Below are 19,282 nucleotides of genomic sequence, written 5' to 3'. Positions count from 1 at the left end.
TAAAAAAAAAGAAAGAAAAAAACATTGCTGTAGCATCCAAGAAGCGGATTACGCAACATCGAGCGAGTTAAAATTGTTTACAACTTAAACAAAAAAAAAATGCAACAATTCCAACATCATTAAGCAAACACCTGCAATACATTTTGGATGACAACAGCTTACAAATTTCAACTAATTCCTAGACTTTTTATAATAGTTCAATCTTTCATTACTGTATAAAAGTGTAATATAACTAATTTATTGTCTTAGAAGGGACAATAATTTAAAAAAAAGGAAAAGCTTGTGCATACTTTAGGCATTTGGACTATTTTTATATATTATATATGTTATGTTGGGGCAACCATAATTTCAGTGATAAGAAAAATAAAGTTCTCGGAAAACCCTTTGTCTACTTTTTGTTTCCTATGGAACCTTCGTGTCTAATCCAAGTCTGCGACTGAGAATTTAATAATATCCCAACCCAAGAATCACTCGCAAAATATCGCAAACCTTGAAAATAGTTCAAACAATAAATCACGTATATTCTTAATATAATTTTTAAAGGTTATATTTGGTCAAATACATTTTTCAAAGATCTCAAGCTTAGGGCTTAAGATTCAATTTCTTTGGAAGTACCCCAAGGACTGGTATCCCCACACTAATAAGTAAAAATATAGCAAGTTTTCTAGAAATATCACATTTTAAAAATCTAAACATTAGCCATCCGATTTCTCGTTTTCATCAAGCGGAAATAAATCAGCAAGACAATTTTTAATACCCTGTTTTCTCATTAGATTTAATCTTTAGCATAATATAAATGTACACAAAAATATTTTTAATTACTGATTTCATTGCTCATTTAACTCAAATACTAAATCAATATTAGTATTCGGTCATGTAATTATATGACCTATATTGATTTCTTAACTTGATGAAATCAAAATCATCAGCTTTGAGAAATCTATGAGGAACACATGGCGGGGCCAGGGAAGTAGCTCAGGGCAATTATATTAACTAAGCATCTAAAATTCTTTTAATGTCCTACATATTTCTAAAATCTGTATATATTTCATATTAGACAATATTTCATAATTAATTGAACTCTTTATCTTCAATTCCTCAAAAATGCGAAGGCTAATATACCACATGGACCCTTTACTTTACATAATTGAAAAATTTTTTAAGCGAAAGTTTTTTTTTTCTATGAGGTTTACTCTGTAAATTTTTAAGACTTAAAAAAAGAACAAACATTAATTTTTTGGAAGACAAAGTTTTTTTTTTATAAAAGTAGACTTAAAATGAAACTTAAAACGAACAAAATTACTACTTCACAGTTTATGCAACACACTTAAGAAAATTCATAAGTTGAAAAAATAAAATATTTGAAAAATTAAACGTTTAAAAAATTTCGTTTGAAGAATGAAAAGCCAGTTAAAAAAAAAAATTGGCTCGTGATATTTCCACCATATTTGTAGAATTTTGAAAAACTAGCGCTTTACTGAAAACTAAGATTGTTTGAATTTTTTAGATCACTAAAATTGTGTAAATGCCGGTTGTGTAAATTGTGTAAATTTCTAATCCTGTTTTGTTGCGTCAATTTTGTGTTTTCAGTAAAGCGCTAATTTTCCAAAATTCCACAAATATACGGATATATCACGAAACAGTTTATTTGAAACAATTATTCAAAAATATATTACATAAACTTCGAAGCAATTTTTGTTCATCTTGAATTTCATATTCGCTGATTATTTCCATCCGAAAACTTTTTTTTTTTAATTACTTCATCTAGAACAATCAAATTCGTTCGATAGAAGAGAGGAAAACTTCCCAAGTATGACATTAACAATTATCCCTAAATCGATTCATTCCATATCGTCTCTTTTGGGCCCTTGTGCAAAAGATCGCACTTGGAAAATCAATGTGAGATTCCACTTCAAATCTTTTCAAATTTAACTGACAAAAGAGAAAGAACAAAATCAATATCAAATAACAGAGATGGTGAATATGAGCCTATTTATTTGCGTCAATAAACAGGCTTTTCTAATAGTAAGGAATTGATAAGAGGCTGTTGCATGCCATTCTAATATAATGTAGGTTTACGGTGAAACTTGATACCGTTTCATAGTTCCTTTTAGCTATTATGGGGTCCAGATAATATCTCGAATTCATCCGACTCATAATCAAGATTGCTTATTCTCCCTAAACTGTTGCACATCGTCCCACAAACTTTTTGGTGTTGCACCCTCCCTTCCCCCCCCCCCCAAAAAAAAGTCACCTTATAGATCTCTTATTAAATTGATTTTATACTAATTACATGCGTTACTATTAAAGCAGAACGACCTTATTAATTGTATTGATTGGAAAAACCACTGATTCACTTTTAGAACTTATACTTTTGAAGTTGTATGTGTGCAGTATTTGATTGAGAAAACATTTGTAAATAAATAACTTTATTTCTGCGTTATATCTTCCTTTTACTTTTTCTACTGATCGTAACATTTTGTCTTCAAGATTGCGACCCACCCCCCTACCCTGGGAGTGTTGCAACCTGCACATTGATAGAAGCTCTAGCTTAACAAGTGATCAGGATTCCAATAAAGGAGATTATTTATCCTTGTTGGTTGACTGCCAACTGGGTCAATCTAAGCTAATGTCCGAGAATACCTGCTTCCTATGATATTGTCTCGACTCACCGAATACCCTCCAATCGAATCTAGTTTTAGCGCAAATAAGACTCAGAAGAAAAGGTTCAACCTAGAATAAGCTGAAACGAAGATGGTTGCTATAGCAATCGATAGAAAAAAGCATATTCGAGTTTGGTATCACTGCCCAAGATGAAATGGGTAAAAATTGACCTAAAAATTGAAAGTAATAATAATCAATGGAAAAGTGTGGTTTACAGGATTATTTGAGTCGTAAAAAACAAAATAATGGGTAACAATAGTATACAAACACGGTAACAGGTATAGTTTGAAAATTAACAGCTTTTTCTGGTAGATGTCCTAACGACGAGAATTTAGGGGTCCTACACAGATCGTGTTCAGGACCCAAAAACGAACTAATTGAAAATCATCTCACTTTCAACCAAATTTGTTGAAATCCAATAACCAGTTATTGTATATCCTCTGATTACTAGAGTTAATCTCCCCCTCCCTACCCCTATTAACTAAAAAGGAAGGCTTTTAAAAGAAGACACCATTTCGTGTTTCCAAAAGTTTTGATTAAATCTTAAACTATTCTGACAGTTGCCATAATGAAAATGGAAGGACCTACTCCTCAACAATGGTCAGACAAGGTGTGGATCTCACAAAGGCGAAATAGGACAAATAGACAACTCTTATTTCCACCAAGTGTGGGCGAGATCCGACAAACAAAGGTCGGATTGCATCCAGACGCAAAAAAGAGCATTAACTCTTAATTCCCATCGAGTTTGGTTGGAGTCCAACATCCCTTAAGATTCTAGGACTCTCTCACTTCTCTGTTCCCTACAGTGTTCAGAACGAGTCCTGACGATTGGGACACTGGTTCTAACTTCCCACTAAGTTAGGTTGGGATCTGAAAACCGCTGGTCAACTGATGACCCTTTCTCTTTCTCATGCAGAGGTTGAATTAATTCCTGAATTCAAATAGGCAAAGCCACCATCTCAAATAATTTTATGTAAGTTTGGTTGAGAACCGAAAAAAACCCTTCTAATAACTTCATCTAACACGAATTTGAAGATCCCTTTCTTCCTTTCCCTTCACAATAGCGTTCAGATAAGGTTCTAATCTCCAAAAGATTCAACTAGGACGTAAAATTCTACTACCCAACAAGTTTTAAGATTCGACAACCCTTTTCTGGTAGACGTCCTAGTGAGAAGAGTTTAGGGATATCCTCCCCCTATATGGGTTTGAACGGGGATGATCTCCAACAAGCAAAACTAGGACACTTACTCTTAGTTTGCAGCAGCTATGGTTAAGACCCGACAAACAGTTCTAGCAGATGTCAGGATGACAAGAATTTAGGAACTCGTTTTCCCCCTACAGACCTCAAGATGGTTACGGATTCCCAAGAGTCACATCTAGGTTAGTTACTAATGCTTCCGACAAAGTTTAGTTCAGATCTAGAAGTCCCTTTTGACAAATGTTGAATATCAACTGCGTGTGATTATCAAATGTTGAAGGTCAAGTCGCTCTTTCTTTCTCCTAAAAGCGTCCGGGCAGGTCCTACTCCCCAAAACGACATAATTAGGAGTTTAGCTAGACCTTCCATTCCGTTCCGTCATGGTCCAGCAACCTTTTCTAGTAAATACCCAGATAACAAAATTTAAAGACCTTCTCCCGCCATTCAGGCCGGATTGGGTAGAAACAAACAAAAGGTAGTCTGTTTATTCTAATAAGACACTTATTCCTATTTCCCAATAAGCTTGGTTGAGATACGACAAGCCGTCCTGGCAGATGTCGTGACAGGACAGCCAAAAAGCTCAACTCAACACTTATTGCTAAGTCCCAAAAAGTTAGTCAGATATCTGATGACCCCTTTCGGTAGGTGTTCTGATGGCACAATTTTAGATTGAAATCTGACAATCCCTTCTGGCAGATGTACAAATGAAAAAACTGCTGAGAAATCCCCTCCCTTCCCTTTGCCTTATGAGTCGGATAGCAGCTGGACTTGTTTCGATCTACTTCTAGGACCATATAGCCTACATATAAATTTCACAAAGCTTGATCCAAATCGAAAATTTCATAAAAAAAAGAATCTATGATTTCCAGATAGGCTTTTCTCGAATTATTTTCAAGAGAGCTAGAAGGTTTATGGATGGGGGTAGGGGGGGGGCTGAAGGGATGATTCTGCAAAGATCCAACATTACTTGATGTCTTTCCTTTCGGAGCTGAGACAATTTTGTTTTACAACTTGTTTATATCATGCAATAGACCAAAAAATAAAGGTCTGCAGTGGGGAAATAAAGCAAACTTCAGGAGAGCTTTTCTTCTCCATTTCACGATCATCGTGCCGAGAAAAAATTCCGAATTTCCATCTCTTGCCGTTATCGACCTACTAATTTCTTGCCGTTGCCGTTACAAATTCAAATATAAATAAAAAAATAATACATAAAACCAACAAAAGTAGCGTTGAACCGCAACACATTTCAAGATAGCGAAACAGGTGCACGACCACGTTATGGATTTAAAAGAAAACATGACAAGTAGTAGGACAAACCTTGCAAATACAACTGGGGCAAACCTGTTATATTTGATCGGAGCTTAATTTAAAGTTTATTAATGATGGTGTTTATTTCTGTTGGTAAGTTTGCTCTGAAGTTTATGTTACGGAAATTAGGGATGACAAAATTATTTTGGAAAATTCTAATGCTGGAAAATCATAATACTCGGTTAACCAAACGATTCTTTGATGAACGATATGCGTAACGAATCAAAGTTCCCTTCCAAGTGTGTATTGGTTAATTAAACAGAACTTGAAAAAATAAATTATGCAAAACTACGGAATAAGAACGAAAAAATGCAAGATAACACTGTGAACAGACTGGTGACCACCACCGGCAAAATCATAACTTTTGTTTGGGCATTTACCATAACTTTTATTCTCAAGAACACTTTTCAGGACAGGGAAACACAGAAGGATGTTTTCAACATGCACGGATTTCAATCAGACTCGATTTTACACTTACATTAGCAGGGTAGAATTTAAAAGTTAAAGATAACACAAAGAAAACTCCGAAAATTAAAAATTCTAAACTGTCAAATTTCCACATTACCCTAAACTGAAATCATCGTGCAACTCCTATATTCAGATGACAGGTCTGGTTATAGCCTACAGGTATTCTAGGGCAATTTTTCGAATTCATTTTAAGTCTGAATACTCAAATATTTTTTAGGGTAGATCTATAGACATTTCAGTATCAGACAAGTTGTACACCAAAAACTTAGCTTTTGTGAGATTTGACTGTAATAGAGAAGCTAAAGAAATTTACTGAATGTGCTGAACCTATCATATAAAAAACGTTTTCCAAACCAATGACCAACTCACTCAACTTGAGCTTATTTGTAGGTTAAAATCTTTTTTCGTTGTCAAGGAGGCACACTTGTGCCTCTATAAAGAGGCGACCCACCACAATGTTAAGCGATTTCCGGTCCTAGCGGTCGCAGAGAGACAGCGGTAATCGCATTTTGTAGCCCAAGCTCAAACTAAGAAACGCGCAAAATTTCACCCCCCTCCGACTTTATCTTCATGGGTAAAAGGGGGCCGGAAGTTTCGACCCTCCGACCACAGCCCCCCTTTAACGTTGTCCGATTGGGTTGAAATTTAGAGGTTAAGCTTTACTAGGGCCCGGGAGCTTATCCTCGAAATTTCAGCTCAATCCAATCACTTCTTCCCTGTTTTCCAAAAACCAAATATAGCCACTTAAAGTTCATTTCTCTTTTTTTTCTTATCCACGCCTACAGGTCACAGTTGGCAACTGATCCGGGTGAATGAGGACTCATTCGAAGCAGAATTCGACCTGTTAGGGCCTTTTGATATTTTCAGACCGAAAAAATTATCCCCCGAATTTACATTTACGAAAAACCTCGTTTTCCTATAGTAGCCCATGTTAATTTTTCCCACCACAACCCCCCTTTAACGTTATTTGATCAGGCTGAAATTTAGAGGATAAGCTTTGCTGAAGTCTGGAATCTAATCCTCGGAATTGTAGCTCAATCTGATCACTCCTTCCTTGTTTTCCGAAAACCAAATATCAAGTTTTCTGAGAATTTGGTTGCGTCGAAAATAGATTCCATTTACTAAAAAATAATTACAATTGTGTCTCTTTAGTCCAGCGGTTGATACTCCAGACTGTCAGGCGGAAAACCCGGGTTCGATTCACCGTCAGAGCAAATTTTTATATACTGAATTTAAACTTTAAAAAAGTAACTCAGTTTCTTTTTTAAATTATTTGAAAAAAATTACGTTTTCTAAAGAGTTAAAGAGGCTGAGTTACAAGGTCGACCCTTAAAACGTACAGGGATTAGGAGGCACAGTTGGGGGGCTGTTAAAGAGGCTGAGTCACAAGTTCGAACCTTAAAACGTACAGGGATTCGGAGGCACCCTGTACGACGTGATTTGAGTATTCAGGAATTAAAAGCCTTAACACAAGAATGTTCAAGAGCGGGGGGTTTGGGGGGCGGCAGTCCCCCCACTTTAACTCCTGATACGATCATCTAACAGTTAGTCAAGCAATAATAAGTAATAAACTGTACAAAAATGTGGAGAAATTATTTGAAAAAAACTACGTTTTCTAAAGAGTTAAAGAGGCTGAGTTACAAGGTCGAACCTTAAAACGTACAGGGATTAGGAGGCACAGTTGGGGGGCTGCCGCCCCCAAACCCCCTGCTTTCGCAGCCTTTAAATAAAAAAAAATTTCTTTAAACTGAAAGGAAGGAGCGCCATTAAATCTTAAAACGAACATAAATTATTCCGTATATGAAAGGGGCTGTGCCCTCCTCAACGCCTCGCTCTTTACGCTAAAATTTGACTTTCTCACAACTCTTTTTTTTAAACAATAAAAACTTTAGCGTAAAGAGCGAGGCGTTGAGGAGGGCACAGCCCCTTTCATATACGGAATAATTTCTGTTCGTTTTAAGATTTAATGTCGCTCCTTACTTTCAGTTTAAAGAAATTTTTTTATTTAAAGGCTGCGAAAGCGGGGGTTTGGGGGACGGCAGCCCCCCAACTGTGCCTCCTAATCCCTGTACGTTTTAAGGTTCGACCTTGTAACTCAGCCTCTTTAACTCTTTAGAAAACGTAGTTTTTTTTCAAATAATACAATGGGAAAGGATAAAGGTCTGGTCCTTTTTGTCAAACACTTTGTGCCATCGAGTTGATAAGTAACTGCGTCAGCCTTTCATTAAAATATAGTTAAACTTACCTGATTAGCCTTATTAATCTGCTTCTTCAATCCAGCAAATGCCATATCCTCTCATACAATAAACAAGTAAACACCCCTGTCGCTTTACAACGGAGAATGAAAGTTATCCCACTGTTCCTAGTCCTAGAAAACGAAAACGACGTCACAAAAGCCCCCCAGACCAGACATGCTTGAAAACTAGAACATCACTAATTATTGATCCTTTCAGCATCTTAAACCCAGGGATAATTTAATCCAATGAGAAACTCGAGTAGGTGATATCCTATCCAATGGGGAGCTATCTTCCGGGGAAACAGCTCCCGTTTCTCAAGTTTTATTAGAGATTTTTGACAACAGGAGACTAAGAAATAATTTTCCATTTTTTATGGCTAAAAGTAGACCAAAATTACATCGAAGGGGACATGAAGTGTTGCACCAATCTTGGTTTTGTTTCTTTACCTTTGATTAAATATATTTAAAAAAAACATTTTTTTTTCCAACTAAAAGTAAGGAGCAAGATTAAAACTTAAAATTAAAATAATATTATTCTGTATATGAGATGCATGGCCGTGTCCGGGGGGGGGGGGGGGTCAGGGGGTTTGAACCCCCTCTCCACCTCCCCGAAGTGTTTGTCAGGCTCGTAAAAACAACAAAAAATGCACATAAAGAAATTTTTGATGCGTTTTCTAAAGATTTTTTGTAACTCACGGAAAAAATACCCTCCCTCCCCCACAAACAAAATCCTCGATACACCCCAAATTAGGGGGATATTTCCCCTTCTCCATCCCTCGCTCTTTACGCTAAAAATTTTTCAGTACTTTAAAAGAGCTTCTTAGTCCAATTAAGCGGCCCTTATGTTTCAGGAGTCGTTCTTGAAAAAAATTGGGAAGAAAATTCAAATTTCGGTGTAAAGAGCGAGGGATTAAGGAGGAGGTAGACCATTTCATACACGAAATAATTTCTGTTCGCTTTATCTTTTAATGTTGCTCCTTACTCTTTCAGTTGAAAAGACAAAATTCCACATTTTTTTAGATGAAACGTCTACATTATGGTTCTCCGATACGCTGAATCTGATGGAGTAACTTTCACCCCCTTGAGTTTTTGGGGGTGTTTCCCTCTTTTTCGAAAATCAGGCAAATTTTCTCAGGCTCGTAGCTTTATCTATTTGGAATGAGCATAAAAAGCCTATTTCTTTCATGTAATAACTGTCACTAAAATTCCGTTTATGGAGTTTTGGTTACTGTTCGGCCGAGTCGCTTCTAACCTACAGTTCGTTACCACGAACTATTTGACTCTAGCAGTCAGCCCCCTGAAAACTTTTAATATGTTGTGCCACAAGTAGAAGCTTTCCCTTGAAAAATAAATGTTTTAGAACTGTTTTTCTTATAAGAGTTAAGAGTGGAGTTGAAACCTAAAACAAACAAAAGTTATTGTTTCACAGATTACGCAAGATATAGCCTATCTCAATAAAAACTCAAATAAAGGGACCCGTGATATTTCCAGCATCTGTAGAATACTAAAAGCTTGCGCTTTAAATACAAAATATGGAATATTAAATTTTTTGCCAGAAGAAAGATCACGGATATGTGTTTATTTGTTTACTTTCCCCAGGGGTGATCGTCCCGAAAAAGTGATCCTAGAAGATCAGGAGAGAGATCACTTGATCGAAAATCAAAAACTCTAGTGCCCTTTTAAGGTGACCAAAAAGATTGGAGGGCAACTACCCCCCCCCGCGCCTCTTCCACGCAGTGGCGTAATTTCGTCAAAATCCGGGGGGGGGGGCCAAGTTGGAGCCAATTTTCCCAAAACAAGTGAAAATGACTGTAAAAACTGAAAAATGAGCCATTTGGTACCATAAAGGTACTATATAGTACTACAAAAATACTATAAAGGTGCAAAATAGTACAATAAAGGTAAACATAAGCTAAAGAAAACTGATCCGTTCCTGATGATACTTGAATTATGCAGGCTTATCTTGATTTTGACAATATTTTTGAAGAAACTAAATTTCAGCTGGGGGAACAAACTGGGATTTGGGGGGGGGACCGATGTCTGAGAGGGGCAGTTTCCCCCCCCTACCCGATAGCAAATTACACTTACGCCATAGAAAATTACACTCCTGCTTCCACGCCCCTTTTTTTCCCCAAGGACATCCGATCCGAATTTTGAGATATTTTGTCATCTGATTGAGCATAGTTGAAAGGTCAAATAACTATGCCTTTGGGGATGGCACTAACCCCCATAGTCCCCGGGGAAAGGGCTGTAAATTGGGCAATTTTCCCATTGTTCAAATATAGTAGCCTTATTTGTTTTTAGGAATCATACAGGATTTTTGTTTTTGGGGGGGGGGGGTATTTTCTGCGGTTTGGATTTTCAACGGGGGGGGGGAGGGAACATTTCAGTGGAGAGGAAAGTTTCCGCGGGGAATCTCTAGGGTGGAGGAGCGGATTTCCTAGCATGATTTAAAAGAAAACGGTCAGAAATTAAACAAAAAACTAATTTTTTCAACCGCAAGTAAGGAGCAACATTAAAACTTAAAACGAACAAAAACTTAAAACGAAACAGAACGGCCGTTGAATTTCAATGAGATGTATTTTTAAAGAACTTTGAGACTTTCAAACAATCTGTAAGTAAGGAGCGACCCGGCTCAATAGTAACCGAAACTCTAAAAAAAAACGGACCAATAGATACATCAAAAGAATCAGATTTTAATGTTGATTTCAAATATATAAGTTTCATCAAGTTTAGTCCTGCCCATCAAAAGTTACGTGCCTGAGACTATTTTGCCTGATTTTCGAAAAAAGGGGGATACACCCCCTAAAAGTTATACAACCTTAATGAAAATCACACCATCAGATTCAGCGTATCAGAGAATCCTACTGTATAGGTTTCAAGGTCTTATCTGCAAAAATGTGGAATTTTGTATTTTTTGCCAGAAGAAAGATCACGGATGCTTGTTTATTTGTTTGTTTTTTTTTTTAGGGGTGATCGTATAGACTCAGTGGGCTTAAAATGTGGGGAGAGGGCTCATTCGAACGGAAATGAAAAGTTCTAGTGCCCTTTTTCAGTGACCAAAAAAATGGAGGGCAACTAGGCCCCGTCCCAAGCTCATTTTTTCCCAAAGTCACCCGATAAAAATTTTGGGATGGCCATTTTGTTCAGCATGGTCGAAAATATATTAACTATGTCTTTTCGGATAACTTAATCCCCCAAAGTACCCGGGGGGAGGGCTGAAAGTTATGAACTTTACCCAATGTTTACATATAGTATTGGTTATTGGGAAGTATATAGACATTTTCAGAGGAGATTTTTTCTGGTAGTGGGGGAGGGGTGGTTCGGGGTTTATGTGGGAGGATCTTTCCATGGAGGAAGGGGCATTTCTGTGAAGGGGGTGCCGGATTTCCCAGAATTATTTAAAAAAAACAATCAGAAATTAAAAAAAAACAAGCTTTTCAACTGAAAGTAAGGAGCAGCATCAAAACTTAAAACGAACAGGAATTATCACGTATATGATTGGGTTTGCCCCCTAGTCAATACCTCGCTCATTAAGCCAAAGATTTTTTAGTAATTTCATTATAGCTGATTTTTCTAACTAATGGCCTTTGTGATCGAGGGGTCATTTTTAAAGAACTGGACAAAATTTGAACTTTAGCGCAAAGAGCGAGACATTAACTAGGGGGCGAACACCCTAACGTACGTATTAAAAACATATTGATAAAAAAGTTTGTTATGTAAGTTATTTCGTAAGTTGTGTATATTTATTACTAATAAAAACGTTCGTAAATAAAGTTTAAAAACTTTCGAGAAAGCCATTTAACCAAATAAAAGTAAAATTAATATGCAAATTTTGTTTTGATTATCCATCTACGGTGAGCCAATATCAAAACCTGCATTAATTCAAAAACGTTGAAAAATTAAATAAAAAAAAAACAAGTTTTTTTTAACTGAAAGTAAGGAGCGACATTAAAACTTAAAACAAATTAAATTATTCCTTATATGAAAGGGGCTGTCCCCTCCTCAACGCCTCGCTCTTTATGCTAAAGTTTGAATCTGTCTCACAACTCTATTTTTTTAAATAATAAAAAACTTGAGCGTAAAGAGCGATGCGTTGAGGAGGGGACAGCCCCTTTCATATACGGAATAATTTCTGTTCGTTTTAGTTGAAAGGCCCAATAACTATACCTTTGGCTATAACATGACCCCCCACAGCCCCAGGGGAAAGGTCTTTATGTACAAGATTTGCTCATTGCTTACCCATAGTATTTGTAATTGGGATGTATGCATACATTTTCGGGTGGGGGGGGGAAGAATTTTCTGCTGGAGGCTTTTTTCACGGGGGAATTTTCCATGTGGAGGGAAGTTTCCAGAGAGTAAACGTGTCAGGGGAAATTATACACTGGGGGAATTTTCCAAAATTCTTATACAAAATTCTTTTTATGTCTTGCTTTCTCTTTTCCGTCTCAATTTTACGCGTGGAGTTGTTAAGGGTAATTGTCCAGGGTAAACTTTAACCGGGATTAAATTTTCTAGAGGATATTTCCGTGGGAAGGGGGTTTCTCCGTGGAGGTGGGGCCAGATTTCCAGGCATTATTTAAAGAACGATAAGAAATGAAATAAAAAATAAGTTTTCTCAACTGAAAGTAAGGAGCAACATTAAAGCTTAGAACGAACAGAAATTATTACGTATTTGAAGGAGGTTGCCCACACCTCAATATCTCGCTCTTTACACTAAAGTTCTAATTTTGTTCCAATTCTTTAAGACTGACCCCTGAATCACAAAAGCCGTTTAATTAGAATTAATACCTCTTATGAAAGTACTAAAAAAACTTCAGTGTAAAGAGCAAGGTATTGACGAGGGGACGAACCCCCTCGTATACATAGTAATTTCTGTTCGTTTTAAGTTTTAATGTTGCTCCTTACTTTCAGTTGAAAAAACTTGTTTTTTTTATTTATTTGCGTAAAGAGCGAGGGTTGATGAAGGGGTCCGTTATTGACTTAGTAAAGAACAATGTGTCTCCCAAGTGTTATTTTTTGGTGGGGTCGTCCCAAAAGATAAGTTGCCATAAGAAGGAAGGAAAACATGGAAATTTGTTCCTGTTTGTTTTCCCCAGGGATGATCATATCGAACAAGCGATCCTACAAGATTGGGAAAGGGCCCATTTGATCGGCAAGCAAAAGTTTTAGTGCCCTTTTTAGGTGACCAAACAGATTGGAGGGCAACTAGACCCCTCCCATGTCCCTTTTTTCTACAAGGACATCTGATCAGAATTTTGAAATAGTCATTTGATTCAGCATAGTTAAAAGGTTATATAACTATACCTTCCTGGATGACATGCCCACCCCCCATAGTTCCTAGGGAAAGGCCTGTAAGTTAGGCAGTTTTCCCATTGTTCCCGCATAGTATTTGTTATTGGAAGAAAAGGGAAATCTTTTGGAGGTATTTTCTGCGGTGTGGATTTTCAAAAGGGGAGGGGGGTATTTTCCGTGGAAAATTTTACAGAGGGAATTTTATATGGAGGGGGGGCTAAAATAAAATAAAAGCTTTTTTCAGAAATACTCCTCAAATACAAGGACCGCTGAATTTTAATGAGATTAATTAAAAAATACTTTTTCCACAAAATAAGTTTTCAAAAAAAAGTAAAGAACCCCATTAAACCAAAAATGAACAAAAATAGAATCAAATAATCTACCAAGCATACAAATACCGCAAATCAGTATCAGACTCAAAACAAACAGAAATTAAAATAAATAACAGAGTCAAACTCAAAACACGCAGAAATTAATATGAGTAGGGTTCTAAAACCCTATGCTTTCTAAAAAACCGAATATAATTTGACTTTACTGAAAAAATGTGCAATGTCAGTTTAATATACATATGCTGATATTTATTCCTTAAAATCATAATAAATTTTTGATTTCTTAAAGTTATGAAAATTAAAACATTTAAAAGAATACCATAACTTTTACTAGAATACTAGAATGGACACTAGAACTTTTAATTTTGAATCGAATTAGCTTCTTTAAATGTTTCGAGGGTATTTCTAGGCATTATAGAGTGGTGCTGCCAATGATATTGCTTATATGCCTTTTTGAAAACCTGCATGCACAGGTTTTTTTTTTAATTGGAACGCCCCCTAAACGCTTCCTAAAAGTTTCACCTTAATGCTCTTAGTGTCATTAGTTAGAGTAACTGTAGTGGTAAGATTAAAGGTATACACATAGTGCCTTCTGGCTAGTTCTAAATCACACACTACTTGCCCCTACCGGTCGAAATTAATGATATAAGTTGATTTTCAGCTATTGCTTTGTCAACATTGTGAAAGTCCACAAGCTCATAGTTTGTTTTGATTTAGTTCAACGTCCGCCTAAATATTTCTTATATTTGATTACTGAAGACATATTTATATTCTCTTTGGACTATTGGTAACAGAATGGCTATCTCACAATTTCGATCGAATGTGCTTGGGGAAAGAGGATATCAAGGAGGGGGTGTGCTATTTTCTCTCCATCACGCTTGACTCTTAAAAAGCAACTAGAACTATACATTTCGAATCAAATGAGCCTCCTCTAAATTTCACAAGACCACCCCTTCATAAAAACCTTACTTGCCCCCGAGGTATAACTTATAACCATTACCCCCATACTCTGGGGGGGGGGGGGGGCTGTGTCAACCACAAATGCCATGTACTGAGATTTTTGGACTATATTTGAACAAATGGCTATTTCAAAATTTCTATCGGATGCATTTGGAGAAAATATGACGTGGGGGGTATAGCTGCCCTCCAATAATTTTGACTCTTAAAAATAGCACTTAAACTTCCAATTTTCAATCCAATAAGTCCACTTCAATGTTCAAACGACCACCGTTTCCATAAAAATCTAATTTACCTTCGGGGCATAAATTATAGCCCTTGTCCTGAGGACTGTGGGGGGTCTCATCCTCAAAATTTCTGGACTTTTAAACTACGTCAAACAAAATAACTATCTCAAAATTTTCATTAGAAGTGTTTGGGGAAATATTGGGCATGGGGGGATGGTTGCCCTCCAATCACTTTTGACTATTAAAGAGGGCACCTTTCAATTTCCAACCGAATAAGCCCTTTTTGATGTTTCTACGACAACAAATGGCCATTTTTCCTCAGATTTCCACCAGATAAGTTTCGGGAAAATACGACGTGCGTGTGTGTGTGTGCTTGTGCGTGGGGGAAGGGTATCTGCCCTTTGATCACTTTGGTTCTTAAAAAGAGCACTATAACTTCTCATTACCAATCCAATGAGCACTCTCCGAAGTTTATACGACCACTCTTTCTATAAAAACCTTATATGCCCCCAAGGCGTAACTTACAACCCTTGCCATGAGGGCTATGGGAGGGGGTTCATCCTCAAAGACATAATTTCTGGACTTTTCAACTACGCTGAACAAAATGGCTATTTAAAAATTCTGATTGTATGTGTTCGGGAAAATTATTGGTGTAGGGGGGGGGACTGGTTGACCTTCAATTACTTTTGACTGCTAAAAAGGCCAGTGAAACTTCTGATTACCAATCAAATGAGCCCCCTCCGAGGTTTATACGACCACCCTTTCTATAAAAAAAAAACTTATATCCCCCCAGGACATAAATTACAACCCTTGATCTGAGGGCTGTGGGAGGGGGGGTTCATCCTCAAAGTCTTAATTATCAAACCTTTAAACTACGCAGAATAAGATGGCTGTCTCAAAATTTTGATTGGATGTGTTTGGGGAAATGATTACCATGGGGGGGGGGAGCTGGTTGCCCTCCATGAACTCTTTTTGAAGTTTCTATGACATTTCTTCCTAATCGCTCTTTACTTAGGCAGCACTAATATGCTACCTATGATATTTTGTTTTGAGATTTCTATTATACCGCATTGGAAGTGCCGATTAGACCAGGTAAGCCCCCCCCCCTAAAATTCAGCCTATGGTTACCCATGGCCTAAATGGATATTGGTGCTTCAAATCTCTAAATTTCTTGAAATTGGATCTTGAAATTTACTGAAGTGGGTCACTAAGAATAGAAGCATCTCTAGTTTTTCCAGTGTTGTCATTTTCGTAGTTGATTCGTGCTAGGCACAACCATAAATGTAACACCAAGGTATATTGCTTTGATATTTGACCTGAATACAGACATGACTCAACTCAAATACAACTATTACTCTAGCTAAAACGCCCTTGGTTTCATTACCTAATACAAAACGTAATTACACTGGTGTGTAGAAAAAAAAGAATATGTCATTATGAGCTGTATGTTTAAGAGTGTGGAATATAAACCAGACAGCTAAAAAACTATATGGTGAATAATTTCGTTAGTTATAAGTTCTATATGTGTGTTTTTGGTAAAATATGGGTGTTTTGAAATTTGTAATTAATTTAAAATTTAATTCACTTTTCTTCTAGCAATCAGTCTCTACGAAAATTCTTTTCCCAGGTAAAAAAAAAAAAAAAAAATTACAGCAGAGGAGACATTGCCAGGCGATAAAGCCGTCGCCTACACAGTTGAATATTGCAATGATCAAGCGGGACCACGAAGATTGTTAGTTCCCAGAGAAAAGAAGACAAGCATGTTCAATCACGGAGCTTATGCACAAGGTGAAATGAAGCTCGAATAAAAGAATCATCCTAGGAGGTGGATCTCCACTACATAGTGACTAAATTCAGATTCGGGTGATTAAATTGCCTCCAGAATAAAAAAATTTCTTATTCATCTTCATATTGAAGATAAATGAATCAGCAGTATTCCCAGAAAAATTTTCAAGTTTTTAAAAAATCCTTATTTCAAAATTAAACTTTAAAAAAAATATCAATCAGATGTTCAACAAAGTATCAAAACTGGTATCAAAGTAACAATATCAAAGTGAAAAAATGGGTTTGTGTCAACCTCGGAGTTCTTATTATCTGATGTTTGAACTATTTTTAAGGAAAGGGCTATCTCAGCATTTTTATCGGATGGGTTTGGGGAAAAAAGAACATGGGGGGGGAGGCTAATTACCCTTCGGTCTCTTTTGACCCTTTAAAAGTGAACTAGAACTTTCTATTTTCAATCAATTGAGCTCTCTCTGAAGTTTAGACGAGCATCCCTTCTATAAGAACCATATATACCCCCAGAGCATACCTTAAAACAAGTGACCCTGGGCCTTGGGGGTTGTGTCTACCCCGAAGCTTTAATATCTGATGTTTGAACTATTTTTAACAAAATGGTCACCACAAATTTTTATCGGATGGGTTTATCCATCCGATAAACCCAAAGGCGCGGAGGAAGGGAGGGACTAGCTGCCCTCCGATCTTTTTTTACTCTGAGAAAATGAAATACAACTTTTAATTTCCATACAAATAAACCCTCTCTGAAGTTTATACGAGCATTCCTTTCATAAGGGCCATATACGGCCCCCAGACACAGCTTACAATGCCTTTTCCCCGGGCCCTGGGGGGTTGTGTCGAAACCGGAGTTTTTGTTATCTGACCTTTGAACTATTTAATAAAAATGGGTCGAAATGTGTATCGGATGGGTTTGGGAAAAAAGGGTGTGGGAGGAGGGCTAGTTGCCCTCGGATATATTTTGAGTCTTAAAAGGTGAGCTAGAACTTTTAATTTCCAATCAAAGGAACCCTCTCTGAAGTTTATACGAGCATCCCTTTCATAAGAACCATATATGCCCCCAGGACAACACTTACAACGCTTACCCCCGGGACCTGGGGGTTGTGTTGACACCGGAGTTTTTGTTATCTAATTTTTGAAGCATTTTCAAAAAAAAACTGGCTATCTCAAATTAGTTGCGGATGGGTTTGGGGAAAAAAGGGGGTTGGGAGTGGCTAGTTGCCCTTAAATCTCTTGACTCTTAAAAAGTGAACTAGAACTTTTAATTTCCAATCAAATGAGCCCTCTATGAAGTTTATACGAGCATCCTTTTAGTAAGAACCATACATACCTTTAGGGCAAAACTTAGAATGCCTTCCCCCGGGTCCTGGGGGGTTGTATTGACACCGGGGTTTTTCTTATCCGGTCTTTGAACTATTTTTAACAAAATATATATCACAAAATTTTCATCAGATAGGTTTCAAAAAAGAAGGCGTGGGGGGGGGGGGGGCTAGTTGCCCTCGGATCTCTTTTGACTATTAAAAAGTGAGCTTGAACTTTCAATTTCCAATCAAATCTCTGAAGTTTATACAAGCATGTCTTTCATAAGAACCATATATGCCCCAGGGCATAACTTACAATGCCTGCCCCCAGGCCCTATATGCTAGTTGCCCTCCAATCTCTTTTGAAGCTCATAAACTGAACTAGAACTTTCAATTTTCAATCAAATGAGCCCTCTCTGAAGTTTTTTACGAGCATCCCTCCCCTAAGAACCATAAATTCCCCCGGAGCATAACTTACAACGCCTGCCCTCGGGCCCTGGGGGGCTGTGTCCGCCCGGAGTTTTCGTTATACGGTCTTTGAACTATTTTAAAAAAATGGCTATCTCAAAGTTCTTATCGGATGGGTTTGAGGAAAAAAAGGCGTGGTGGGTGGGGGGGGGGGCTAGGTGCCCTTCAATATCTTTTGACGCTTAATTAGTGAACTAGAACTTTCAATTTCCAATCAAATGAGCCCTCTTTAAAGTTTATACAAGCAACCCTTCCATAAGAACCATATATGCCCCCAGGCCATAACTTACAACGCCAGCCCCTGGGCCCTGGGGGGTGATTTCGACATCGCAGTGTTCGTTTTATGTTCCTTGAACTATTTTTGACAAAATAGCTATCTCAAAATTTGTATCCCTTCCATAGCAACCCTTTTATAAGAACCATATATGCCCCCAGGTTATAACTTACAACGCCTGCCCCGGGGACCTGGGGGGTTGTTTCGACACCGGAGTTTTTGTTATAACATCTTTGAACTATTTTTAACAGAATCGCTATCTAAAAATTTTTATCGGATGCATTTGGGAAAAAAGGGCGTGGGGGGGGCTGGGGACCCTCCGATATCAATTGACGCTTAAAAAGTGAACTAGAACATTCAATTTCCAATCAAATGAGCCCTCTTTGAAGTTTATACGAGCATTCCTTCCATAACTTATAACCCTTGCCCTAAAGACTGTGGGGGGAGTGTCCTGCTCAAAGATATAATTTCCAGAAATTTCAACTGCGTTGAACAAAATGGCTATCTCAAAATTTTGATTGGATGTGTTTTGGGAAATGGTGGGCGTGGAAGGGGTGTTAGTTGCCTTCCAATCACTTTCGACCCTTAAACAGGGCACTAGAACTCTCTATTTCCAATCGAATGAGCCCCTTTGAAGTTTAAACACCGACTTCTTCCATATGAATTGTCTCTGGGAAAAAAATCAGAGGCAACGCTATAGCGTTGCCTACAGTAAAGGCCATATGGCTCCAATGTTTTATTATTTATTATTATTATTTTTTTT

General features: G+C 37.4%; 1 protein-coding gene across 3 annotated transcripts in view; it reads right to left on the bottom strand.

Moving 5' to 3' along the window:
- EndoA (SH3 domain containing GRB2 like, endophilin-A) overlaps positions 1 to 19,282 on the bottom strand; it is a 93,961-nt gene that overhangs the window by 63,040 nt on the left and 11,639 nt on the right. For all 3 annotated transcript variants that reach the window (XM_089094700.1, XM_089094702.1, XM_089094703.1), the window contains exon 2: positions 7,884 to 8,006. In XM_089094700.1, coding sequence (XP_088950826.1) covers positions 7,884 to 7,928 — 45 coding nt within the window. In that variant the 5' untranslated portion in view covers positions 7,929 to 8,006. The remainder of the gene's footprint in view (positions 1 to 7,883; positions 8,007 to 19,282) is intronic.

The sequence above is a fragment of the Artemia sp. Qi Xiang Cuo genome, chromosome 9, assembly GCF_049724085.1.
Source record: "Artemia sp. Qi Xiang Cuo chromosome 9, ASM4972408v1, whole genome shotgun sequence".
In the NCBI taxonomy this organism is placed as follows: domain Eukaryota; kingdom Metazoa; phylum Arthropoda; class Branchiopoda; order Anostraca; family Artemiidae; genus Artemia; species Artemia sp. Qi Xiang Cuo.
The sequence above is the reverse complement of the archived record's forward strand: the minus strand, read 5'-3'. Positions and strand labels throughout refer to the sequence as shown.